The sequence below is a fragment of the Clinocottus analis genome, unplaced genomic scaffold (assembly GCF_023055335.1).
Source record: "Clinocottus analis isolate CAN_PGR_092001 unplaced genomic scaffold, fCliAna1.0.p SCAF_12, whole genome shotgun sequence".
Taxonomy (NCBI): domain Eukaryota; kingdom Metazoa; phylum Chordata; class Actinopteri; order Perciformes; family Cottidae; genus Clinocottus; species Clinocottus analis.
Window position 1 is genome coordinate 17,424,941 of NW_027175843.1, and position 26,878 is coordinate 17,451,818.

A 26,878-nucleotide genomic window follows, 5' to 3' on the forward strand; every position below is an offset into this window, starting at 1 on the left:
CTCAAATACACAAATTGCAATTCTGACCCAAAGCAGTCTCGTCCTTCTCAGAAGGCAGTGAAGTACATTGATGACAGCCCTCACCTGATTCTTATGTTTTCATGTCTTAACTCCAGTGTGGGGTTCATTTGAGCAGCTGCGGGCAGCAGCAAGACCTTGAGTTCAGGGGCGTTCCTATTGAGGTTGAGCCAAGACCATCTGAGGTCAGTCAGCAGACATTATTCTGGAGGATCTCTGTTGTTCTGTCTGGAACACTACTGCCCACATTTCTAGTATTTCGAGTACTGCAGAATTTATATTTATTTTCAAACAACGCATTGTATTAATATTGTGAAGACAGTTGCTTATTAATTGCGACTATCAGTAGCCCATCATGCACACCTTTAGTCAACGTCAACGTTCAGTCAACGTTGCACGAGTTTATTGGGCAAAAATAGCAGCTAGTTGTTAATGTAATTTTATTGCTCTGTTCAGCGTCCCTGGTTTCTTCCCATCAACTCAGACCTACCATATGGACAACTCACTGAAGAAGTGGATAACAAGTCTTTGGTGGTCTAAGAGGCAAAACACTTGGCTTATCCCTGCTGCCTGCACTCAGCTTGTAGTTTCGTCTTCAGTTAGGAAGGGAAGGTCAATCAACATGCAACCAACCAAATTAATTGAATATTCTTGTATGTTTAATATTCATGTGAAGAATGTTTTCTTTAAAGCAGTTTCATTACCGTCATTTTTTTCACATCGTTGAATCTGTTGACCAATCTGTTGCACCACTCGACGCTGCACACTTGTGGACTAATTATAGAAAAACTGAGTTTTTTAATTAGAAGTCTACAGAGACTTCAAGCAGCTTCTGGCGATGCAGTGAGAAAATGACTAAAGAGACTGATATGGTGTAGTGCCAGTGAAATGTGTGTGGCTGAAGGAGTAAATACTACTTGGGGATATTTTAAAGTATCGATATTTCACTCTTTTTTATGTAACTATGACACAAATATGATCAAAATGCTTCTCTCCCTTCGCTCTTGTCTTTCTATAAGTTTTTAGTATTTAAAAATAAAATATACTCATTTGCACTTTGAATCGCCTTGTTGTTTCAATGTGCTACACAAAAACACTTGCCTTGCCTTAAAGCACAGCGGAAGAGCTTCACACTATTTATCTCTCATATGTGCATGTAAGAGAAAATGACTTATGCAGCGTTTTATTAAATGAAGGTGCCTAAAAATCCCACTGTGCATGCTGCAAAAGCTCGGACTGAAAGAGACTGAATTCATCAGTTATTGTCTTGTGTTGGCTGGCGCCGTGTGGTGATAGTAAAGCGGTGCATTTGTGAAAGATAAAACTCTTCAGTGCTTGAAGGGGTTGGGTTGTTTGGATTGATTACAGGGGTCATATTGAAAACTGAGGCACTATACTGTAACCTGATGAACAACACTTCCTAGCTTCTTTATGCAGAGGCTTTGGATGCTGTAGCTGGTAAATATTCCACATATGTGGAGGAACTCTCACTGCTACTCTTAATCAGACTGTTAGTACCTTTTAAATACATTGTCAAATCTATCTAGGAATCACTCTTTTTCTTATTATTTTGTTCACGCCTTTACCTCAGCACTCCAGCCCCAATCAGAGTCTCATACATGTAGTTTTGATCAGAATATTTTAATTATTATGACGGTATTTCATAATACATCATATTATGAAATACCATATTAACATCATAAACACTAGAAGAAGGTTAACAAAGCTAAAAGTACCAGTTTGAATCCGCCCTGTTAGCCTCCTACATACTGTATACAAACAGTAATGTGTAGTCAATGTGATGTGATTATAAAATTAACCACAAGCAAGACTTGGATGTTAAAGTGGTGAGCACATGATACAGCCTTTTTAAAAAGATTCCTCCAATGTTCAATGAGAAACAGTCAAATATAACACAAAACATACGTTCAGCTCATCAAAATGCAGCACTTGTTAAATCCAGCAGACCTATAAAAATGTAACTTTCTTTATAAAATAGATTATGTACTCCAAATGGAGTAAACATGCTGAAATATACACTTAACACAGTTTAATCACCCCCACCCTCCTCTTAACATCACTGCCCGATCACAGCTCACAGCGCCACATCCTACATCATCATACTTATTTGTTTTTCTCATATCTGTATTTATTTCTGTAATGTGCTGCTAAAACAATAGAAAACAATAGTCATGTCATCACATAAAATCAAACTAGAAAATGTAATATTAAGTTGTCCTTTGATTTAAACATTATCTGTGTGTGTTTTTAATTGCAGTGAGTTGCTCAGTCATCAGTGTGAATACATTAGACCCTTTTACAGAACAGCCTCTTGAGGTGTTCATTAATGCCTTTCATCTTTAGTCCATAAATGATTGGATTAAAAAGAGGTTGATATATTATTACTTGTAAAGCCATTATCAAACGTAAAGTTTTTGAAAAAGAATCAAGTTTAAGTCGAGCAAGAAGTACATCATATGCAGTTAAACAGGAGAAGCTGATCAGAACCAGCAGGTGAGGTAAACATGTCTGTGCAGCTTTTCTCCTGACTCCTTGACATCGATAGGATACTACAAGTATCCTGATGTATGTAAAAAGTATGAAGAGCACAGGGAGAAGTGCGGCAATCACAAAAATAAACAAGCCGTAAATATTCAGCATTGTTGAACGCACACAGTGAAGTTTGTGAACTGTACTGTTGCAAAGTATTCCTTTCAAATGAAAGTTACAGATTTTCTTTTTAGCACTAAGAATTATTGAAATTGAATCCTGACAAGCAGGTACAATCCAAGCAGAAATCAGCAGAATACAAACAGTTCTTTTCCTCATGATGGTTGGATATTGCAGAGGGTTACATATAGACACATATCTGTCATAGGCCATGGCCGACAACAGGAAGAAATCTGAACTGATGAGAGAGTAATAAGTAAACCACTGTAAGAGACAAGCTGAATATGATATGATCTGTTTTTCTGATAAAAAGTCAACCAAAAGCTTCGGGTAGATAGCAGTGCTGAGAAGAACAGAGTTGATTAACAAAGCTGCAATGAAAATGTACATTGGCTCATGGAGAGATTTGTGAATCACTATGATGTACACAATAGTTAAATTACTGCTAATTATTAAAATATACACTGTAAACATGATCACAAAATAAAGATATCTATATTTTTGTACTTCCACATGCCCATCAAAAGTGATATATGTCATATTTATGCTATTATCCATGAATGATATATCAAATGTTATGATAAAATAAAATAAAGCAGCTCATGCAAGCAGCACTAGATTGTCTTATTCAGTCCTCAGTACCTGACCTGGATGTGCACTGGCGTGAACTGGCAGACACAGGAACAGGAAAGTGAAATGTTTGAGTAGGTGGGATGTTTTTATCCGACTGCTTCATCCTCTATGGATCTCATTAAACTCTCCAAAGAATGAGTTACATAAACAACTTGAATCTTGGGACATGAAGTCATACATGTTTTCTATGGCCCATGAAAAAAAACATATCATCATAACAAGTGTCAAACTGTTTTGTTGGAGCATCTGTGATGTTTGTAGTGATTTTTCCATCAAGCAGTTGATGTAAACGTCATAAATAATCTATAGCGGTTTGGGGCCTTTTTAGTTGAGCGCCCCAGGTTCAGGTTGCCGACCTTGCAGAACAGTAAAGTTTGGCCCTGGTGTTTTAAGCCAGTGAACCACACTGTAGACCAATTTCACCTGTTTTAGACCGTGAGTAGACGTGTCTTGTGTGTGTGACACAAGTGTGTCATGCCAAATGTATTTCTCCGAAATCCGAGACCGCACCATATTCAGTTGTTTTGAGAAAGCAGCACCACAGGCCGAGGATCCGGTTTGTTCTGAACTGGCATGTTTTGAACTGTGTTCACTGAAAAGAGCTGCCTCCAAGTAGTTTTGATTGCATTAAGTCAAATGGAGAAGGGTCTCACACTGATCTTTTGCTTGATTACATGTGAATTGCTGTTCACTTGTGCTTTTTCGTAAGGGTTTATCCCTAAAGACATCGTACAAAGAGTCGCCACCCACAACTTTTACTTGTTTTTTATTTTCTCATCCACACTGAACATGCTGCTCTGAAGTGACTGTTTCCCTTTAAAGCCCATGAGAGGTAGCTGTCTCTATGGAGTAATAATGATGACATAATAATTTCACAGAAACAGCAGTTGAGTTAATTGTTCATTTTTACTAAAGAATGAAAAACATTGTCTCTCACTGTACAAAACTACAATTTTACTTACATAAACTGCACAATTATGAACATGCACATGCTCTTTCTTTCCACCTGAACAGCCATATCAAGACAATTGCAAAGTCAGCCTACTATCACCTAAAGAATATATGAAGGGTTAGAGGACTTATGTCTCAACAGGATTTGGAGAAACGTGTCCATGCATTTATCTTCAGTAGACTTGACTATTGTAACGGTGTTGTTAGAAAAATTTACTCGACACCTGGTGGTAAAATCATCAAAACAGGAACATTTATTCGTTGCAAGGAAGGAGCAGAGTCAGAAGTACAACATGATAGACACATTGCATATCCAAGACTGCTCAAAGATCTCTCAAAGAACCACATCTTAAATACACATCATGACCCACTAACAGAAACCCTCATGACGTCTTCGGCCTAATCGTGAACCATTCCCCTTGTCCCATAGAGCGGTTTGCAAGAAATGGTCCTATGATAACAAAGGAACTGCACGTTATTTTAGATAGATAAGCGTGAATCATTTTTTCTTCCAACAAGTGTGTTCACAGGTCTCTGTAAAAACTCCATCAGAACGCTGCAGCTGGAGTCCTCACTACGACCAGGAAAGTGGATCACATCGCTCCAGTTCTGAGTTCTTTGCACTGGCTTCCTGTCCAACAAAGAATTGACTTTACAATCCTGCTGCTGATTTATAAAGCCCTGAATGGTTTAGGGCCTAAATACATTTGAGATCTGCTGCTACCTTATGAACCATCCCGACACCTCAGGTCGTCTGGTTCTGGTCTTCTTTCTGTTCTTCTTTCTGTTCCAAGAGTCAGACCTAAACATGGAGAAGCGGTGTTCAGCTTTTCTGCTCCACATATCTGGAACAAGGTTCCTAGAAGCTGCAGGTCTGCTGAGACCCTCAGTTCCTTTAAATTCAGTTTGGAGACTTTTCTTTTTTCTTTTGCCTCAAATTGAACCAGATTCAAGGATGTGAATCAATTTATGCATTTCACTCCTGCATATTATTTCTTAAACTGCACTGCAACTTTCATTCATTTTTTTGTATGCTTCTTGTCATTTTTTTTTTTTTATTGTTTTACAATCTTGTTATCTTTTACATTATGTTTTGAAGGTGAAGCACTTTGAATCGCCTCGTTGTTGAAATGTGCTACACAAAAACACTTGCCTTGCCTTAAAGCACAGCGGAAGAGCTTCACACTATGTATGTCTGAATTCTGCATGTAACAGAAAATGACTTATGAAGCATTTTATAAAAAATAATGGTGCCGAAAAATCCCACTGTGCATGCTGCAAAAACTCGGACTGAAAGAGACTGAATTCATCAGTTATTGTCTTGTGTTGGCTGGCGCCGTGTGGTGATAGTAAAGCGGTGCATTTGTGAAAGATAAAACTCTTCAGTGCTTGAAGGGGTTGGGTTGTTTGGATTGATTACAGGGGTCATATTGAAAACTGAGGCACTATACTGTAACCTGATGAACAACACTTCCTAGCTTCTTTATGCAGAGGCTTTGGATGCTGTAGCTGGTAAATATTCCACATATGTGGAGGAACTCTCACTGCTATTCTTAATCAGACTGTTAGTACCTTTTAAATACATTGTCAAATCTATCTAGGAATCACTCTTTTTCTTATTATTTTGTTCACGCATTTACCTCAGCACTCCAGCCCCAATCAGAGTCTCATACATGTAGTTTTGATCAGAATATTTTAATTATTATGAAGGTATTTCATAATACATCATATTATGAAATACCATATTAACATCATAAACACTAGAAGAAGGTTAACAAAGCTAAAAGTACCAGTTTGAATCCGCCCTGTTAGCCTCCTACATACTGTATACAAACAGTAATGTGTAGTCAATGTGATGTGATTATAAAATTAACCACAAGCAAGACTTGGATGTTACAGTGGTGAGCACATGATACAGCCTTTTTAAAAAGATTCCTCCAATGTTTAATGAGAAACAGTCAAATATAACACAAAACATACGTTCAGCTCATCAAAATGCAGCACTTGTTAAATCCAGCATACCTATAAAAATGTAACTTTCTTTATAAAATAGATTATGTACTCCAAATGGAGTAAACATGCTGAAATATACACTTAACACAGTTTAATCACCCCCACCCTCCTCTTAACATCACTGCCCGATCACAGCTCACAGCGCCACATCCTACATCATCATACTTATTTGTTTTTCTCATATCTGTATTTATTTCTGTAATGTGCTGCTAAAACAATAGAAAACAATAGTCATGTCATCACATAAAATCAAACTAGAAAATGTAATATTAAGTTGTCCTTTGATTTAAACATTATCTGTGTGTTTTTAATTGCAGTGAGTTGCTCAGTCATCAGTGTGAATACATTAGACCCTTTTACAGAACAGCCTCTTGAGGTGTTCATTAATGCCTTTCATCTTTAGTCCATAAATGATTGGATTAAAAAGAGGTTGATATATTATTACTTGTAAAGCCATTATCAAACGTAAAGTTTTTGAAAAAGAATCAAGTTTAAGTCGAGCAAGAAGTACATCATATGCAGTTAAACAGGAGAAGCTGATCAGAACCAGCAGGTGAGGTAAACATGTCTGTGCAGCTTTTCTCCTGACTCCTTGACATCGATAGGATACTACAAGTATCCTGATGTATGTAAAAAGTATGAAGAGCACAGGGAGAAGTGCGGCAATCACAAAAATAAACAAGCCGTAAATATTCAGCATTGTTGAACGCACACAGTGAAGTTTGTGAACTGTACTGTTGCAAAGTATTCCTTTCAAATGAAAGTTACAGATTTTCTTTTTAGCACTAAGAATTATTGAAATTGAATCCTGACAAGCAGGTACAATCCAAGCAGAAATCAGCAGAATACAAACAGTTCTTTTCCTCATGATGGTTGGATATTGCAGAGGGTTACATATAGACACATATCTGTCATAGGCCATGGCCGACAACAGGAAGAAATCTGAACTGATGAGAGAGTAATAAGTAAACCACTGTAAGAGACAAGCTGAATATGATATGATCTGTTTTTCTGATAAAAAGTCAATCAAAAGCTTCGGGTAGATAGCAGTGCTGAAAAGAACAGAGTTGATTAACAAAGCTGCAATGAAAATGTACATTGGCTCATGGAGAGATTTGTGAATCACTATGATGTACACAATAGTTAAATTACTGCTAATTATTAAAATATACACTGTAAACATGATCACAAAATAAAGATATCTATATTTTTGTACTTCCACATGCCCATCAAAAGTGATATATGTCATATTTATGCTATTATCCATGAATGATATATCAAATGTTATGATAAAATAAAATAAAGCAGCTCATGCAAGCAGCACTAGATTGTCTTATTCAGTCCTCAGTACCTGACCTGGATGTGCACTGGCGTGAACTGGCAGACACAGGAACAGGAAAGTGAAATGTTTGAGTAGGTGGGATGTTTTTATCCGACTGCTTCATCCTCTATGGATCTCATTAAACTCTCCAAAGAATGAGTTACATAAACAACTTGAATCTTGGGACATGAAGTCATACATGTTTTCTATGGCCCATGAAAAAAAACATATCATCATAACAAGTGTCAAACTGTTTTGTTGGAGCACCTGTGATGTTTGTAGTGATTTTTCCATCAAGCAGTTGATGTAAACGTCATAAATAATCTATAGCGGTTTGGGGCCTTTTTAGTTGAGCGCCTCAGGTTCAGGTCGCCGACCTTGCAGAACAGTAAAGTTTGGCCCTGGTGTTGTTAGACTTTGAACCACACTGTAGACCAATTTCACCTGTTTTAGACCGTGAGTAGACGTGTCTTGTGTGTGTGACACAAGTGTGTCATGCCAAATGTATTTCTCCGAAATCCGAGACCGCACCATATTCAGTTGTTTTGAGAAAGCAGCACCACAGGCCGAGGATCCGGTTTGTTCTGAACTGGCATGTTTTGAACTGTGTTCACTGAAAAGAGCTGCCTCCAAGTAGTTTTGATTGCATTAAGTCAAATGGAGAAGGGTCTCACACTGATCTTTTATTTGATTAATGATTTATTTGATTGTTCACTTGTGCTTTTTCGTAAGGGTTTATCACTAAAGACATCGTACAAAGAGTCGCCACCCACAACTTTTACTTGTTTTTTATTTTCTCATCCACACTGAACATGCTGCTCTGAAGTGACTGTTTCCCTTTAAAGCCCATGAGAGGTAGCTGTCTCTATGGAGTAATAATGATGACATAATAATTTCACAGAAACAGCAGTTGAGTTAATTGTTCATTTTTACTAAAGAATGAAAAACATTGTCTCTCACTGTACAAAACTACAATTTTACTTACATAAACTGCACAATTATGAACATGCACATGCTCTTTCTTTCCACCTGAACAGCCATATCAAGACAATTGCAAAGTCAGCCTACTATCACCTAAAGAATATATGAAGGGTTAGAGGACTTATGTCTCAACAGGATTTGGAGAAACGTGTCCATGCATTTATCTTCAGTAGACTTGACTATTGTAACGGTGTTGTTAGAAAAATTTACTCGACACCTGGTGGTAAAATCATCAAAACAGGAACATTTATTCGTTGCAAGGAAGGAGCAGAGTCAGAAGTACAACATGATAGACACATTGCATATCCAAGACTGCTCAAAGATCTCTCAAAGAACCACATCTTAAATACACATCATGACCCACTAACAGAAACCCTCATGACGTCTTCGGCCTAATCGGGAACCATTCCCCTTGTCCCATAGAGCAGTTTGCAAGAAATGGTCCTATGATAACAAAGGAACTGCACGTTATTTTAGATAGATAAGCGTGAATCATTTTTTCTTCCAACAAGTGTGTTCACAGGTCTCTGTAAAAACTCCATCAGAACGCTGCAGCTGGAGTCCTCACTACGACCAGGAAAGTGGATCACATCGCTCCAGTTCTGAGTTCTTTGCACTGGCTTCCTGTCCAACAAAGAATTGACTTTACAATCCTGCTGCTGATTTATAAAGCCCTGAATGGTTTAGGGCCTAAATACATTTGAGATCTGCTGCTACCTTATGAACCATCCCGACACCTCAGGTCGTCTGGTTCTGGTCTTCTTTCTGTTCTTCTTTCTGTTCCAAGAGTCAGACCTAAACATGGAGAAGCGGTGTTCAGCTTTTCTGCTCCACATATCTGGAACAAGGTTCCTAGAAGCTGCAGGTCTGCTGAGACCCTCAGTTCCTTTAAATTCAGTTTGGAGACTTTTCTTTTTTCTTTTGCCTCAAATTGAACCAGATTCAAGGATGTGAATCAATTTATGCATTTCACTCCTGCATATTATTTCTTAAACTGCACTGCAACTTTCATTCATTTTTTTGTATGCTTCTTGTCATTTTTTTTTTTTTATTGTTTTACAATCTTGTTATCTTTTACATTATGTTTTGAAGGTGAAGCACTTTGAATCGCCTCGTTGTTGAAATGTGCTACACAAAAACACTTGCCTTGCCTTAAAGCACAGCGGAAGAGCTTCACACTATGTATGTCTGAATTGTGCATGTAACAGAAAATGACTTATGAAGCATTTTATAAAAAATAATGGTGCCGAAAAATCCCACTGTGCATGCTGCAAAAACTCGGACTGAAAGAGACTGAATTCATCAGTTATTGTCTTGTGTTGGCTGGCGCCGTGTGGTGATAGTAAAGCGGTGCATTTGTGAAAGATAAAACTCTTCAGTGCTTGAAGGGGTTGGGTTGTTTGGATTGGTTACAGGGGTCATATTGAAAACTGAGGCACTATACTGTAACCTGATGAACAACACTTCCTAGCTTCTTTATGCAGAGGCTTTGGATGCTGTAGCTGGTAAATATTCCACATATGTGGAGGAACTCTCACTGCTACTCTTAATCAGACTGTTAGTACCTTTTAAATACATTGTCAAATCTATCTAGGAATCACTCTTTTTCTTATTATTTTGTTCACGCCTTTACCTCAGCACTCCAGCCCCAATCAGAGTCTCATACATGTAGTTTTGATCAGAATATTTTAATTATTATGACGGCATTTCATAATACATCATATTATGAAATACCATATTAACATCATAAACACTAGAAGAAGGTTAACAAAGCTAAAAGTACCAGTTTGAATCCACCCTGTTAGCCTCCTACATACTGTATACAAACAGTAATGTGTAGTCAATGTGATGTGATTATAAAATTAACCACAAGCAAGACTTGGATGTTACAGTGGTGAGCACATGATACCGCCTTTTTAGAAAGATTCCTCCAATGTTCAATGAGAAACAGTCAAATATAACACAAAACATACGTTCAGCTTATCAAAATGCAGCACTTGTTAAATCCAGCAGACCTATAAAAATGTAACTTTCTTTATAAAATAGATTATGTACTCCAAATGGAGTAAACATGCTGAAATATACACTTAACACAGTTTAATCACCCCCACCCTCCTCTTAACATCACTGCCCGATCACAGCTCACAGCACCACATCCTACATCATCATACTTATTTGTTTTTCTCATATCTGTATTTATTTCTGTAATGTGCTGCTAAAACAATAGAAAACAATAGTCATGTCATCACATAAAATCAAACTAGAAAATGTAATATTAAGTTGTCCTTTGATTTAAACATTATCTGTGTGTTTTTAATTGCAGTGAGTTGCTCAGTCATCAGTGTGAATACATTAGACCCTTTTACAGAACAGTCTCTTGAGGTGTTCATTAATTCCTTTCATCTTTAGTCCATAAATGATTGGATTAAAAAGAGGTTGATATATTATTACTTGTAAAGCCATTATCAAACGTAAAGTTTTTGGATAATAATCAAGTTCCAGTCGAACAAGAAGTACATCATATGCAGTTAAACAGGAAAAGCTGATCAGAACCAGCAGGTGAGGTAAACATGTCTGTGCAGCTTTTCTCCTGACTCCTTGACATCGATAGGATACTACAAGTATCCTGATGTATGTAAAAACTATGAAGAGCACAGGGAGAATTACAACAATCACAAAAGCAAACAAGCCATAAATATTCAGTATTGTTGAACGCACACAGTGAAGTTTGTGAACTGTACTGTTGCAAAGTATTCCTTTCAAATGAAAGTTACAGATTTTCTTTTTAGCACTAAATATTATTATCACTGTATCCTGACTAGCAGGTACAATCCAAGCAGAAATCAGCAGAATACAAACAGTTCTTTTCCTCATGATGGTTGGATATTGCAGAGGGTTACATATAGACACATATCTGTCATAGGCCATGGCCGACAACAGGAAGAAATCTGAACTGATGAGAGAGTAATAAGTATACCACTGTAAGAGACAAGCTGAATATGATATGATCTGTTTTTCTGATAAAAAGTCAATCAAAAGCTTCGGGTAGATAGCAGTGCTGAAAAGAACAGAGTTAATTGACAAAGCTGCAATGAAAATGTACATTGGCTCATGGAGAGATTTGTGAATCACTATGATGTACACAATAGTTAAATTACTGCTAATTATTAAAATATACACTGTAAACATGATCACAAAATAAAGATATCTATATTTTTGTACTTCCACATGCCCATCAAAAGTGATATATGTCATATTTATGCTATTATCCATGAATGATATATCAAATGTTATGATAAAATAAAATAAAGCAGCTCATGCAAGCAGCACTAGATTGTCTTATTCAGTCCTCAGTACCTGACCTGGATGTGCACTGGCGTGAACTGGCAGACACAGGAACAGTAAAGTGAAATGTTTGAGTAGGTATGATGTTTTTATCAGACTGCTTCATCCTCGATGGATCTCATTAAACTCTCCAAAGAATGAGTTACATAAACAACTTGATTCTTGGGGCATGAAGTCATACATGTTTTCTATGGACCATGAAAAAAAAACATATCATCATAACAAGTGTCAAACTGTTTTGTTGGAGCACTTGTGATGTTTGTAGTGATTTTTCCATCAAGCAGTTGATGTAAACGTCATAAATAATCTATAGCAATTTGGGGCCTTTTTAGTTGAGCGCTCAATAGTATTATATTAATTGTCGTAATATATTATATATTAATATTATAGTAATATATTGTCTTGTGTTGGTGTCCGTGTGGTGATAGTAAAGCGGTGCATTTGTGAACTCTAAACCTCTTGATTGCTTGAAGGGGTTGGGTTATTTGGATTGGTTACACCCTCTGTGTCACAGTACCTTAAGGGAAAGTTTAAAAAGGTCAGGGGTCATATTGAAAACTGAGGCACTATACTGTAACCTGATGAACAACACTTCCTAGCTTCTTTATGCAGAGGCTTTGGATGCTGTAGCTGGTAAATATTCCACACATGTGGAGGAACTCTCACTGCTATTCTTAATCAGACTGTTAGTACCTTTTAAATACATTGTCAAATCTATCTATCTATCTATCTGGAAATACAGAGGGACCGCTGCTTGATGAAAACAAAACTGTTCTAAAATATATATTTCATTGATTGAGCCCTATATGCTGTAGTTGTTATGTGAAGGGATGCTCCACAGTAAACATCCTGTTTGGATACATGTTGAAGAAATGTTGAGATGAAAAGGAATCACTCTTTTTTTTATTATTTTGTTCACGCCTTTACCTCAGCACCCCAGCCCCAATCAGAGCCTCATACATGTAGTTTTGATCAGAATATTTGATTTATTATGACGGTATTTCAACTGTAACTTAATCACCATGTCTGCATCGTCATGTGTCAAAGCAGAGTATTTTATCAAAGCTGTCTCTTTTACTAACATCATAAATATTACAAGAAGGTTAACAAAGCTGACAGTGTAAGTTTGAATCCACCCTGTGAGCCTCCCACATATATCATTCTGGCCACATGACATCTATTGCTTCTGTCCATCGTGGGAGTGGGATCCTCCTCTGTTGTGCTCCCTCAGGTTTCTTCCCCTTTTTCCCTGTGAAAGGGTTTTTACAATCTTTATTTGATCCGATGTGAGGTCCTGGGACAGGGATGTTATGTGTACAGATTGTAAAGCCCTCCGAGGCAAATCTTGTATTTGTGATTTTGGGCTGTACAAAAAAAACTGAATTGAATTAAACTGAATATAAACAGTAATGTGTAGTCAATGTGATGTGATTAGACATTAACCACAAACAAGACGTGGATGTTACAATGGTGAGCACATGATACCGCCTTTTTAGAAAGACTGCGGCCTACAACGTTCATTTAGAAAGAGTCAAATATAACATGAAAATTACTTTCAGCTAATTAAAAAGCAGCACTTGTTAAATCCAGCATACATATAAAATGTAACTTTTTTGTATACATTAGATTATGTACTCCAGATGGAGTAAACATGCTGAAATATACACTTAACAGACACAGTTTAATCATTCATTTTTACTATAACGTTTAAAAACTCCCCGACCCCCACCCTCCTCTTAACAACATTGCCCAATCACAGCTCACAGCTGCACATCCTATATCATGATATTTATTTGTTTTTCTCTTATCTTTATTTATTTCTCTAATGTGCTGCTAAAACACTGGATTGCCTTATCTAATCTAATCTCTTCTAATTTAAGAGCAATTACAACTTTTAGCAATCCACTTGAAGACAATTGTCATGTCATAACATGAACTTTGTTTTGTTTTTTAAACTGCAGTGAGTTGCTCAGTCATCAGTGTGAATTAGACCCTTTTACAGAACAGTCTCTTGAGGTGTTCATTAATGCCTTTCATCTTCAGCCCATAAATGATTGGATTAAGAAGTGGCTGATATATTATTACTTGTAAAGCCATAACCAAACGTAAAGGTTTCGAAAAATCAAATTCCAGTCGAGCAAGAAGTACATCATATGCAGTTAAAGAGGAAAAGCTGATCAGAACCAGCAGGTGAGGTAAACATGTCTGTGCAGCTTTTCTCCTGACTCCTCGACATCGATAGGATACTACAAGTATCCTGATGTATGTAAATAGGATGAAGAGCACAGGGAGAAGTACAAAGCTCGCAAAAGCAACCAAGCCATAAATATTCAGCATTGTTGAAAGCACGCAGTGAAGTTTGTGAACTGTACTGTTGCAAAGTATTCCTTTCAACTGAAAGTTACAGATTTTCTTTTTAGCACTCAATGTTACCATCACAGAAGACTGACTAGCGGGCAAAGTCCAAGCAGAAATCAGCAGAATACAAACAGTTCTTTTCCTCATGATGGTTGGATATTGCAGAGGGTTACATATAGACACATATCTGTCATAGGCCATGACTGACAGCAGGATGAAATCTGAACTGATGAGAGAGTAATAAGTAAACCACTGTAAGAGACAAGCTGAATATGATATGATCTGTTTTTCTGATAAAAAGTCAATCAAAAGCTTCGGGTAGATAGCAGTGCTGAAAAGAACAGAGTTAATTGACAAAGCTGCAATGAAAATGTACATTGGCTCATGGAGAGATTTGTGAATCACTATGATGCACACAATAGTTAAATTACTGCTAATTATTAAAATATACACTGTTAACATGATCACAAAATAAAGATATCTATATTTTTGTACTTCCACATGCCCACCAAAAGTGATATATGTCACATTAAATCTATTTTCCATGAATTATATATATCAAATGTTATGATAAAAAAAATAAAGCAGCTCATGCAAGCAGCACTAGATTGTCTTATTCAGTCCTCAGTACCTGACCTGGATGTGCACTGGCGTGAACTGGCAGACACAGGAACAGTAAAGTGAAATGTTTGAGTCGGTGGGATGTTTTTATCAGACTGCTTCATCCTCGATGGATCTCATTAAACTCTCCAAAGAATGAGTTACATAAACAACTTGAATCTTGGGACATGAAGTCATACATGTTTTTTATGGCCCATGAAAAAAAACATATCATCATAACAAGTGTCAAACTGCATTAACTGTTTTGTTGGAGCACCTGTGGTGATTTTTCCATCAAGCAGTTGATGTAAACGTCATAAATAATCTATAGCGGTTTGGGGCCTTTTTAGTTGAGCGCCTCAGGTTCAGGTCGCCGACCTTGCAGAACAGTAAAGTTTGGCCCTGGTGTTTTAAGCCAGTGAACCACACCGTAGGCCAATTTCACCTGTTTTAGACCGTGAGTAGACGTGTCTTGTGTGTGTGACACAAGTGTGTCATGCCAAATGTATTTCTCCGAAATCCGAGACCGCACCATATTCAGTTGTTTTGAGAAAGCAGCACCACAGGCCGAGGATCCGGTTTGTTCTGAACTGGCATGTTTTGAACTGTGTTCACTGAAAAGAGCTGCCTCCAAGTAGTTTTGATTGCATTAAGTCAAATGGAGAAGGGTCTCACACTGATCTTTTATTTGATTAATGATTTATTTGATTGTTCACTTGTGCTTTTTCGTAAGGGTTTATCCCTAAAGACGCCGTACAAAGAGTCGCCACCCACAACTTTTACTTGTTTTTTATTTTCTCATCCACACTGAACATGCTGCTCTGAAGTGACTGTTGCCCTTTAAAGCCCATGAGAGGTAGCTGTCTCTATGGAGTAATAATGATGACATAATAATTTCACAGAAACAGCAGTTGAGTTAATTGTTCATTTTTACTAAAGAATGAAAAACATTGTCTCTCACTGCACAAAACTACAATTTTACCTTGATAAACTGCACAATTATAAACATGCACATGCTCTTTCTTTCAAGGTTGTTCATTTCAAATATTGACATGCATTCATTTCATCCCGACCTCCACCCTCCTCATAACAACACTGCCCGATCACAGCTCACTGCACCACATCCTATATCATAACACTTTTTTTTTATTTGTCATATCTGTATTTATTTCCGTAATGTGCTGCTAAAACACTGGATTGCTTTATCTCATCTAATCTCATGTTTATTTGAGGGCAATTATAAACTTTAGCAAAACACTTCAAGACAATAGTCATCACCGAAAACTCAAATCAAACAAGAAAATGTAATAATGAGTTGTGATTATCTGTTCGACTTAAACATTAGTTTTGTGATTTTGCAAAACGTTTGAATTCACTGCAGTGAGTTGCTCAGTCATCAGTGTGAATACATTAGACCCTTTTACAGAACAGCCTCTTGAGGTGTTCATTAATGCCTTTCATCTTCAGCCCATAAATGATTGGATTAAGAAGTGGTTGATATATTATTACTTGTAAAGCCATAATCAAACGTAAAGTTTTCGGAAAATCAACTTCCAGTCGAGCAAGAAGTACATCATATGCACCTAAACAGGAAAAGCTGATCAGAACCAGCAGGTGAGGTAAACATGTCTGAACAGCTTTTCTCCTGACTCCTCGACATCGATAGGATACTACAAGTATCCTGGTGTATGTAAAAAGTATGAAGAGCACAGAGAGAAGTACAACACTTACAAGAATAAACAAGCCATAAATATTCAGTATTGTTGAACGCACACAGTGAAGTTTGTGAACTGTACTGTTGCAAAGTATTCCTTTCAAATGAAAGTTACAGATTTTCTTTTTAGCACTCAATATTACCATCACTGAAAACTGACAAGCAGGTACAATCCAAGCAGAAATCAGCAGAATACAAGTAGTTGTTTTCCTCATGATGGTTGGATATTGCAGAGGGTTACATATAGACACATATCTGTCATAGGCCATGGCCGACAACAGGAAGAAATCTGAACTACCAAGAGAGTAATAAGTATACCACTGTAAGAGACAAGCTGAATATGATATGATCTGTTTTTCTGATAAAAAGTCAATCAAAAGCTTCGGGTAGATAGCAGTGCTGAAAAGAACAGAGTTGATTAACAAAGCTGCAATGAAAATGTACATTGGCTCATGGAGAGATTTGTGAATCACTATGATGCACACAATAGTTAAATTACTGCTAATTATTAAAATATACACTGTTAACATGACCATAAAATAAAGATATCTATATTTTTGCACTTCCACATGCCCATCAAAAGTGATATATGTCACATTTAATCTATTATCCATGAATTATATATATCAAATGTTATGATAAAATAAAATAAAGCAGCTCATGCAAGCAGCACTAGATTGTCTTATTCAGTCCTCAGTACCTGACCTGGATGTGCACTGGCGTGAACTGGCAGACACAGGAACAGGAAAGTGAAATGTTTGAGTAGGTGGGATGTTTTTATCCGACTGCTTCATCCTCGATGGATCTCATTAAACTCTCCAAAGAATGAGTTACATAAACAACTTGAATCTTGGGACATGAAGTCATACATGTTTTCTATGGCCCATGAAAAAAAAACATATCATCATAACAAGTGTCAAACTGCATTAACTGTTTTGTTGGAGCACCTGTGGTGATTTTTCCATCAAGCAGTTGATGTAAACGTCATAAATAATCTATATCGGTTTGGGGCCTTTTTAGTTGAGCGCCTCAGGTTCAGGTCGCCGACCTTGCAGAACAGTAAAGTTTGGCCCTGGTGTTTTAAGCCAGTGAAGCACACCGTAGGCCAATTTCACCTGTTTTAGACCGTGAGTAGACGTGTCTTGTGTGTGTGACACAAGTGTGTCATGCCAAATGTATTTCTCCGAAATCCGAGACCGCACCATATTCAGTTGTTTTGAGAAAGCAGCACCACAGGCCGAGGATCCGGTTTGTTCTGAACTGGCATGTTTTGAACTGTGTTCACTGAAAAGAGCTGCCTCCAAGTAGTTTTGATTGCATTAAGTCAAATGGAGAAGGGTCTCACACTGATCTTTTATTTGATTAATGATTTATTTGATTGTTCACTTGTGCTTTTTCGTAAGGGTTTATCCCTAAAGACATCGTACAAAGAGTCGCCACCCACAACTTTTACTTGTTTTTTATTTTCTCATCCACACTGAACATGCTGCTCTGAAGTGACTGTTGCCCTTTAAAGCCCATGAGAGGTAGCTGTCTCTATGGAGTAATAATGATGACATAATAATTTCACAGAAACAGAAGTTGAGTTAATTGTTCATTTTTACTAAAGAATGAAAAACATTGTCTCTCACTGCACAAAACTACAATTTTACCTTGATAAACTGCACAATTATAAACATGCACATGGTCTTTCTTTCAAGGTTGTTCATTTCAAATATTGACATGCATTCATTTCATCCCGACCTCCACCCTCCTCATAACAACACTGCCCGACCACAGCTCACTGCACCACATCATATATTATGATACTTTTTTTTTATTTATCATATCTGTATTTATTTCCGTAATGTGCTGCTAAAACACTGGATTTCCTTATCTCATCTAATCTCATGTTTATTTGAGGGCAATTATAAACTTTAGCAAAACACTTCAAGACAATAGTCATCACCGAAAACTCAAATCAAACAAGAAAATGTAATTTTAAATTGTGATTATCTGTTCGATTTAAACATTACCTTTGTGTTTTTGCAAAACGTTTGAATTCACTGCAGTGAGTTGCTCAGTCATCAGTGTGAATACATTAGACCCTTTTACAGAACAGCCTCTTGAGGTGTTCATTAATGCCTTTCATCTTCAGCCCATAAATGATTGGATTAAGAAGTGGATGATATATTACTACTTGTAAAGTCATTATCAAACGTACATTTTTCGCAAAATCAACTTCCAGTCGAGCAAGAAGTACATCATATGCAGTTAAACAGGAAAAGCTGATCAGAACCAGCAGGTGAGGTAAACATGTCTGTGCAGCTTTTCTCCTGACTCCTTGACATCGATAGGATACTACAAGTATCCTGGTGTATGTAAAAAGTATGAAGAGCACAGGGAGAAGTGCAACACTCACAAAAATAAACAAGCCATAAATATTCAGTATTGTTGAACGCACACAGTGAAGTTTGTGAACTGTACTGTTGCAAAGTATTCCCTTCAAATGAAAGTTACAGATTTTCTTGTTTGCGCTCAAAAACATTGCGACTGAAACTTGACTAGCGGGCAAAGTCCAAGCAGAAATCAGCAGAATACAAGTAGTTCTTTTCCTCATGATGGTTGGATATTGCAGAGGGTTACATATAGACACATATCTGTCATAGGCCATGGCCGACAACAGGAAGAAATCTGAACTACCAAGAGAGTAATAAGTAAACCACTGTAAGAGACAAGCTGAATATGATATGATCTGTTTTTCTGATAAAAAGTCAATCAAAAGCTTCGGGTAGATAGCAGTGCTGAAAAGAACAGAGTTGATTAACAAAGCTGCAATGAAAATGTACATTGGCTCATGGAGAGATTTGTGAATCACTATGATGCACACAATAGTTAAATTACAGCTAATTATTAAAATATACACTGTAAACATGATCACAAAATAAAGATATCTATATTTTTGTACTTCCACATGCCCACCAAAAGTGATATATGTCACATTTAATCTATTATCCATGAATGATATATCAAATGTTATCTTAAAATAAAATAAAGCAGCTCATGCAAGCAGCACTAGATTGTCTTATTCAGTCCTCAGTACCTGACCTGGATGTGCACTGGCGTGAACTGGCAGACACAGGAACAGGAAAGTGAAATGTTTGAGTCGGTGGGATGTTTTTATCAGACTGCTTCATCCTCGATGGATCTCATTAAACTCTCCAAAGAATGAGTTACATAAACAACTTGAATCTTGGGACATGAAGTCATACATGTTTTCTATGGACCATGAAAAAAAAACATATCATCATAACAAGTGTCAAACTGCATTAACTGTTTTGTTGGAGCACCTGTGGTGATTTTTCCATCAAGCAGTTGATGTAAACGTCATAAATAATCTATAGCGGTTTGGGGCCTTTTTAGTTGAGCGCCTCAGGTTCAGGTCGCCGACCTTGCAGAACAGTAAAGTTTGGCCCTGGTGTTTTAAGCCAGTGAACCACACCGTAGGCCAATTTCACCTGTTTTAGACCGTGAGTAGACGTGTCTTGTGTGTGTGACACAAGTGTGTCATGCCAAATGTATTTCTCCGAAATCCGAGACCGCACCATATTCAGTTGTTTTGAGAAAGCAGCACCACAGGCCGAGGATCCGGTTTGTTCTGAACTGGCATGTTTTGAACTGTGTTCACTGAAAAGAGCTGCCTCCAAGTAGTTTTGATTGCATTAAGTCAAATGGAGAAGGGTCTCACACTGATCTTTTATTTGATTAATGATTTATTTGATTGTTCACTTGTGCTTTTTCGTAAGGGTTTATCACTAAAGACATCGTACAAAGAGTCGCCACCCACAACTTTTACTTGTTTTTTATTTTCTCATCCACACTGAACATGCTGCTCTGAAATGACTGTTGCCCTTTAAAGCCCATGAGAGGTAGCTGTCTCTATGGAGTAATAATGATGACATAATAATTTCACAGAAACAGCAGTTGAGTTAATTGTTCATTTTTACAACAAAAAAAAACATTGTCTCTCACTGCACAAAACAACAATTTTACCTTGATAAACTGCACAATTATAAACATGCACATGCTCTTTCTTTCAAGGTTGTTCATTTCAAATATTGACATGCATTCATTTCATCCCGACCTCCACCCTCCTCATAACAACACTGCCCGATCACAGCTCACTGCACCACATCCTATATCATAACACTTTTTTTTTATTTGTCATATCTGTATTTATTTCCGTAATGTGCTGCTAAAACACTGGATTGCTTTATCTCATCTAATCTCATGTTTATTTGAGGGCAATTATAAACTTTAGCAAAACACTTCAAGACAATAGTCATCACCGAAAACTCAAATCAAACAAGAAAATGTAATAATGAGTTGTGATTATCTGTTCGACTTAAACATTAGTTTTGTGATTTTGCAAAACGTTTGAATTCACTGCAGTGAGTTGCTCAGTCATCAGTGTGAATACATTAGACCCTTTTACAGAACAGCCTCTTGAGGTGTTCATTAATTCCTTGAATCTTTAGTCCATAAATGATTGGATTAAGAAGTGGTTGATATATTATTACTTGTAAAGCCATAATCAAACGTAAAGTTTTCGGAAAATCAACTTCCAGTCGAGCAAGAAGTACATCATATGCACCTAAACAGGAAAAGCTGATCAGAACCAGCAGGTGAGGTAAACATGTCTGAACAGCTTTTCTCCTGACTCCTTGACATCGATAGGATACTACAAGTATCCTGATGTATGTAAAAAGTATGAAGAGCACAGAGAGAAGTACAACACTTACAAGAATAAACAAGCCATAAATATTCAGTATTGTTGAACGCACACAGTGAAGTTTGTGAACTGTACTGTTGCAAAGTATTCCTTTCAAATGAAAGTTACAGATTTTCTTTTTAGCACTCAATATTACCATCACAGAAAACTGACAAGCAGGTACAATCCAAGCAGAAATCAGCAGAATACAAGTAGTTGTTTTCCTCATGATGGTTGGATATTGCAGAGGGTTACATATAGACACATATCTGTCATAGGCCATGGCCGACAACAGGAAGAAATCTGAACTACCAAGAGAGTAATAAGTATACCACTGTAAGAGACAAGCTGAATATGATATGATCTGTTTTTCTGATAAAAAGTCAATCAAAAGCTTCGGGTAGATAGCAGTGCTGAAAAGAACAGAGTTGATTAACAAAGCTGCAATGAAAATGTACATTGGCTCATGGAGAGATTTGTGAATCACTATGATGCACACAATAGTTAAATTACAGCTAATTATTAAAATATACACTGTAAACATGATCACAAAATAAAGATATCTATATTTTTGTACTTCCACATGCCCATCAAAAGTTATATATGTCACATTTAATCTATTATCCATGAATGATATATCAAATGTTATCTTAAAATAAAATAAAGGAGCTCATGCAAGCAGCACTAGATTGTCTTATTCAGTCCTCAGTACCTGACCTGGATGTGCACTGGCGTGAACTGGCAGACACAGGAACAGGAAAGTGAAATGTTTGAGTAGGTATGATGTTTTTATCCGACTGCTTCATCCTCGATGGATCTCATTAAACTCTCCAAAGAATGAGTTACATAAACAACTTGAATCTTGGGACATGAAGTCATACATGTTTTCTATGGCCCATGAAAAAAAAACATATCATCATAACAAGTGTCAAACTGCATTAACTGTTTTGTTGGAGCACCTGTGGTGATTTTTCCATCAAGCAGTTGATGTAAACGTCATAAATAATCTATAGCGGTTTGGGGCCTTTTTAGTTGAGCGCCTCAGGTTCAGGTCGCCGACCTTGCAGAACAGTAAAGTTTGGCCCTGGTGTTTTAAGCCAGTGAACCACACCGTAGGCCAATTTCACCTGTTTTAGACCGTGAGTAGACGTGTCTTGTGTGTGTAACACAAGTGTGTCATGCCAAATGTATTTCTCCGAAATCCGAGACCGCACCATATTCAGTTGTTTTGAGAAAGCAGCACCACAGGCCGAGGATCCGGTTTGTTCTGAACTGGCATGTTTTGAACTGTGTTCACTGAAAAGAGCTGCCTCCAAGTAGTTTTGATTGCATTAAGTCAAATGGAGAAGGGTCTCACACTGATCTTTTATTTGATTAATGATTTATTTGATTGTTCACTTGTGCTTTTTCGTAAGGGTTTATCCCTAAAGACACCGTACAAAGAGTCGCCACCCACAACTTTTACTTGTTTTTTATTTTCTCGTCCACACTGAACATGCTGCTCTGAAGTGACTGTTGCCCTTTAAAGCCCATGAGAGGTAGCTGTCTCTATGGAGTAATAATGATGACATAATAATTTCACAGAAACAGAAGTTGAGTTAATTGTTCATTTTTACTAAAGAATGAAAAACATTGTCTCTCACTGCACAAAACTACAATTTTACTTACATAAACTGCACAATTATAAACATGCACATGCTCTTTCTTTCAAGGTTGTTCATTTCAAATATTGACATGCATTCATTTCATCCCGACCTCCACCCTCCTCATAACAACACTGCCCGATCACAGCTCACTGCACCACATCCTATATCATAACACTTTTTTTTAATTCGTCATATCTGTATTTATTTCCGTAATGTGCTGCTAAAACACTGGATTTCCTTATCTCATCTAATCTCATGTTTATTTGAGGGCAATTATAAACTTTAGCGAAACACTTCAAGACAATAGTCATCACCGAAAACTCAAATCAAACAAGAAAATGTAATTTTAAATTGTGATTATCTGTTCGATTTAAACATTACCTTTGGGTTTTTGCAAACGTTTGAATTCACTGCAGTGAGTTGCTCAGTCATCAGTGTGAATACATTAGACCCTTTTACAGAACAGCCTCTTGAGGTGTTCATTAATGCCTTTCATCTTCAGCCCATAAATGATTGGATTAAGAAGTGGATGATATATTACTACTTGTAAAGTCATTATCAAACGTACATTTTTCGCAAAATCAACTTCCAGTCGAGCAAGAAGTACATCATATGCACCTAAACAGGAGAAGCTGATCAGAACCAGCAGGTGAGGTAAACATGTCTGTGCAGCTTTTCTCCTGACTCCTTGACATCGATAGGATACTACAAGTATCCTGGTGTATGTAAAAAGTATGAAGAGCACAGGGACAAGGGCAGCACTCACAAAAATAAACAAGCCATAAATATTCAGTATTGTTGAACGCACACAGTGAAGTTTGTGAACTGTACTGTTGCAAAGTATTCCTTTCAAATGAAAGTTACAGATTTTCTTGTTTGCGCTCAAAAACATTGCGACTGAAACTTGACTAGCGGGCAAAGTCCAAGCAGAAATCAGCAGAATACAAGTAGTTCTTTTCCTCATGATGGTTGGATATTGCAGAGGGTTACATATAGACACATATCTGTCATAGGCCATGGCCGACAACAGGAAGAAATCTGAACTACCAAGAGAGTAATAAGTAAACCACTGTAAGAGACAAGCTGAATATGATATGATCTGTTTTTCTGATAAAAAGTCAATCAAAAGCTTTGGGTAGATAGCAGTGCTGAAAAGAACAGAGTTGATTAACAAAGCTGCAATGAAAATGTACATTGGCTCATGGAGAGATTTGTGAATCACTATGATGCACACAATAGTTAAATTACAGCTAATTATTAAAATATACACTGTAAACATGATCACAAAATAAAGATATCTATATTTTTGTACTTCCACATGCCCACCAAAAGTGATATATGTCACATTTAATCTATTATCCATGAATTATATATCAAATGTTATGATAAATAAAGCAGCTCATGCAAGCAGCACTAGATTGTCTTATTCAGTCCTCAGTACCTGACCTGGATGTGCACTGGCGTGAACTGGCAGACACAGGAACAGGAAAGTGAAATGTTTGAGTCGGTGGGATGTTTTTATCAGACTGCTTCATCCTCGATGGATCTCATTAAACTCTCCAAAGAATGAGTTACATAAACAACTTGAATCTTGGGACATGAAGTCATACATGTTTTCTATGGCCCATGAAAAAAAACATATCATCATAACAAGTGTCAAACTGCATTAACTGTTTTGTTGGAGCACCTGTGGTGATTTTTCCATCAAGCAGTTGATGTAAACGTCATAAATAATCTATATCGGTTTGGGGTCTTTTTAGTTGAGCGCCTCAGGTTCAGGTCGCCGACCTTGCAGAACAGTAAAGTTTGGCCCTGGTGTTTTAAGCCAGTGAACCACACTGTAGACCAATTTTACCTGTTTTAGACCGTGAGTAGACGTGTCTTGTGTGTGTGACACAAGTGTGTCATGCCAAATGTATTTCTCCGAAATCCGAGACCGCACCATATTCAGTTGTTTTGAGAAAGCAGCACCACAGGCCGAGGATCCGGTTTGTTCTGAACTGGCATGTTTTGAACTGTGTTCACTGAAAAGAGCTGCCTCCAAGTAGTTTTGATTGCATTAAGTCAAATGGAGAAGGGTCTCACACTGATCTTTTATTTGATTAATGATTTATTTGATTGTTCACTTGTGCTTTTTCGTAAGGGTTTATTCCTAAAGACATCGTACAAAGAGTCGCCACCCACAACTTTTACTTGTTTTTTATTTTCTCATCCACACTGAACATGCTGCTCTGAAGTGACTGTTGGCCTTTAAAGCCCATGAGAGGTAGCTGTCTCTATGGAGTAATAATGATGACATAATAATTTCACAGAAACAGCAGTTGAGTTAATTGTTCATTTTTACTAAAGAATGAAAAACATTGTCTCTCACTGCACAAAACTACAATTTTACTTACATAAACTGCACAATTATAAACATGCACATGCTCTTTCTTTCAAGGTTGTTCATTTCAAATATTGACATGCATTCATTTCATCCCGACCTCCACCCTCCTCTTCACGACACTGCCCGATCACAGCTCACTGCACCACATCATATATTATGATACTTATTTTCATTCATCATATCTGTGTTTATTTCCGTAATGTGCTACTAAAACACTGGATTTCCTTATCTCATGTAATCTTATAGTTATTTGAGGGCAATTACAAACTCCAGCAATCCACTTGAAATCAATAGTCATGTCATCACCAATAACCAAAATCAAACAAGAAAATGTAATAATGAGTTGTGGTTATCTGTTCGACTTAAACATTACCTTTGTGATTTTGCAAAACGTTTGAATTCACTGCAGTGAGTTGCTCAGTCATCAGTGTGAATACATTAGACCCTTTTATAGAACAGCCTCTTGAGGTGTTCATTAATTCCTTTCGTCTTCAGCCCATAAATGATTGGATTAAGAAGTGGCTGATATATTATTACTTGTAAAGCCATTACCAAACGTAAAGTTTTCGGAAAATCAACTTCCAGTCGAGCAAGAAGTACATCATATGCAACTAAACAGGAGAAGCTGATCAGAACCAGCAGGTGAGGTAAACATGTCTGTGCAGCTTTTCTCCTGACTCCTTGACATCGATAGGATACTACAAGTATCCTGGTGTATGTAAAAAGTATGAAGAGCACAGGGACAAGGGCAGCACTCACAAAAATAAACAAGCCATAAATATTCAGTATTGTTGAACGCACACAGTGAAGTTTGTGAACTGTACTGTTGCAAAGTATTCCTTTCAAATGAAAGTTACAGATTTTCTTTTTAGCACTCAATATTACCATCCCAGAATCCTGACAAACAGGCAGAATCCAAGCAGAAATCAGCAGAATACAAACAGTTGTTTTCCTCATGATGGTTGGATATTGCAGAGGGTTACATATAGACACATATCTGTCATAGGCCATGGCCGACAACAGGAAGAAATCTGAACAGACAAGAGAGTAATAAGTATACCACTGTAAGAGACAAGCTGAATATGATATGATCTGTTTTTCTGATAAAAAGTCAATCAAAAGCTTTGGGTAGATAGCAGTGCTGAAAAGAACAGAGTTGATTAACAAAGCTGCAATGAAAATGTACATTGGCTCATGGAGAGATTTCTGAATCACTATGATGTACACAATAGTTAAATTACTGCTAATTATTAAAATATACACTGTTAACATGATCACAAAATAAAGATATCTATATTTTTGCACTTCCACATGCCCACCAAAAGTGATATATGTCATATTTATGCTATTATCCATGAATTATATATCAAATGTTATGATAAATAAAGCAGCTCAAGCAACTAGCACTAGATTGTCTTATTCAGTCCTCAGTACCTGACCTGGATGTGCACTGGCGTGAACTGGCAGACACAGGAACAGGAAAGTGAAATGT

At 37.1% G+C, this 26,878-nt stretch overlaps 9 protein-coding genes across 9 annotated transcripts; all 9 read right to left on the reverse strand.

The window, feature by feature from the left end:
• Positions 1 to 2,325: 2,325 nt before the first annotated feature.
• On the reverse strand, positions 2,326 to 3,246 carry LOC137782942 (olfactory receptor 11A1-like). Its single transcript, XM_068572660.1, has one exon. It carries the CDS (start codon positions 3,244 to 3,246, stop codon positions 2,326 to 2,328), a length of 921 nt encoding a protein of 306 aa, XP_068428761.1.
• Positions 3,247 to 6,631: 3,385 nt separating this feature from the next.
• Positions 6,632 to 7,552, reverse strand: LOC137782961 (olfactory receptor 11A1-like). The gene has a single exon (XM_068572685.1). The coding sequence runs from the start codon at positions 7,550 to 7,552 to the stop codon at positions 6,632 to 6,634; it is 921 nt and encodes a 306-aa protein (XP_068428786.1).
• A 3,387-nt stretch (positions 7,553 to 10,939) lies between these two features.
• On the reverse strand, positions 10,940 to 11,860 carry LOC137782943 (olfactory receptor 11A1-like). Its single transcript, XM_068572661.1, has one exon. The coding sequence runs from the start codon at positions 11,858 to 11,860 to the stop codon at positions 10,940 to 10,942; it is 921 nt and encodes a 306-aa protein (XP_068428762.1).
• A 2,058-nt stretch (positions 11,861 to 13,918) lies between these two features.
• On the reverse strand, positions 13,919 to 14,836 carry LOC137782899 (olfactory receptor 11A1-like). The gene has a single exon (XM_068572603.1). It carries the CDS (start codon positions 14,834 to 14,836, stop codon positions 13,919 to 13,921), a length of 918 nt encoding a protein of 305 aa, XP_068428704.1.
• Positions 14,837 to 16,300: 1,464 nt separating this feature from the next.
• Positions 16,301 to 17,218, reverse strand: LOC137782890 (olfactory receptor 6N2-like). The gene has a single exon (XM_068572593.1). It carries the CDS (start codon positions 17,216 to 17,218, stop codon positions 16,301 to 16,303), a length of 918 nt encoding a protein of 305 aa, XP_068428694.1.
• Positions 17,219 to 18,684: 1,466 nt separating this feature from the next.
• LOC137782958 (olfactory receptor 10J4-like) lies at positions 18,685 to 19,602 on the reverse strand. Its single transcript, XM_068572682.1, has one exon. It carries the CDS (start codon positions 19,600 to 19,602, stop codon positions 18,685 to 18,687), a length of 918 nt encoding a protein of 305 aa, XP_068428783.1.
• A 1,462-nt stretch (positions 19,603 to 21,064) lies between these two features.
• On the reverse strand, positions 21,065 to 21,982 carry LOC137782965 (olfactory receptor 6N2-like). Its single transcript, XM_068572690.1, has one exon. It carries the CDS (start codon positions 21,980 to 21,982, stop codon positions 21,065 to 21,067), a length of 918 nt encoding a protein of 305 aa, XP_068428791.1.
• A 1,463-nt stretch (positions 21,983 to 23,445) lies between these two features.
• On the reverse strand, positions 23,446 to 24,363 carry LOC137782953 (olfactory receptor 11A1-like). The gene has a single exon (XM_068572674.1). It carries the CDS (start codon positions 24,361 to 24,363, stop codon positions 23,446 to 23,448), a length of 918 nt encoding a protein of 305 aa, XP_068428775.1.
• Positions 24,364 to 25,824: 1,461 nt separating this feature from the next.
• LOC137782954 (olfactory receptor 6N2-like) lies at positions 25,825 to 26,742 on the reverse strand. Its single transcript, XM_068572675.1, has one exon. It carries the CDS (start codon positions 26,740 to 26,742, stop codon positions 25,825 to 25,827), a length of 918 nt encoding a protein of 305 aa, XP_068428776.1.
• Positions 26,743 to 26,878: the final 136 nt, after the last annotated feature.

Coding starts and splice junctions, on each gene's coding strand:
- LOC137782890 (XM_068572593.1), bottom strand. CDS start 17,218: ATGGATAATAGATTAAATGTGACATATATCACTTTTGATGGGCATGTG.
- LOC137782953 (XM_068572674.1), bottom strand. CDS start 24,363: ATGGATAATAGATTAAATGTGACATATATCACTTTTGGTGGGCATGTG.
- LOC137782961 (XM_068572685.1), bottom strand. CDS start 7,552: ATGGATAATAGCATAAATATGACATATATCACTTTTGATGGGCATGTG.
- LOC137782958 (XM_068572682.1), bottom strand. CDS start 19,602: ATGGATAATAGATTAAATGTGACATATATCACTTTTGGTGGGCATGTG.
- LOC137782899 (XM_068572603.1), bottom strand. CDS start 14,836: ATGGAAAATAGATTTAATGTGACATATATCACTTTTGGTGGGCATGTG.
- LOC137782942 (XM_068572660.1), bottom strand. CDS start 3,246: ATGGATAATAGCATAAATATGACATATATCACTTTTGATGGGCATGTG.
- LOC137782965 (XM_068572690.1), bottom strand. CDS start 21,982: ATGGATAATAGATTAAATGTGACATATATAACTTTTGATGGGCATGTG.
- LOC137782943 (XM_068572661.1), bottom strand. CDS start 11,860: ATGGATAATAGCATAAATATGACATATATCACTTTTGATGGGCATGTG.
- LOC137782954 (XM_068572675.1), bottom strand. CDS start 26,742: ATGGATAATAGCATAAATATGACATATATCACTTTTGGTGGGCATGTG.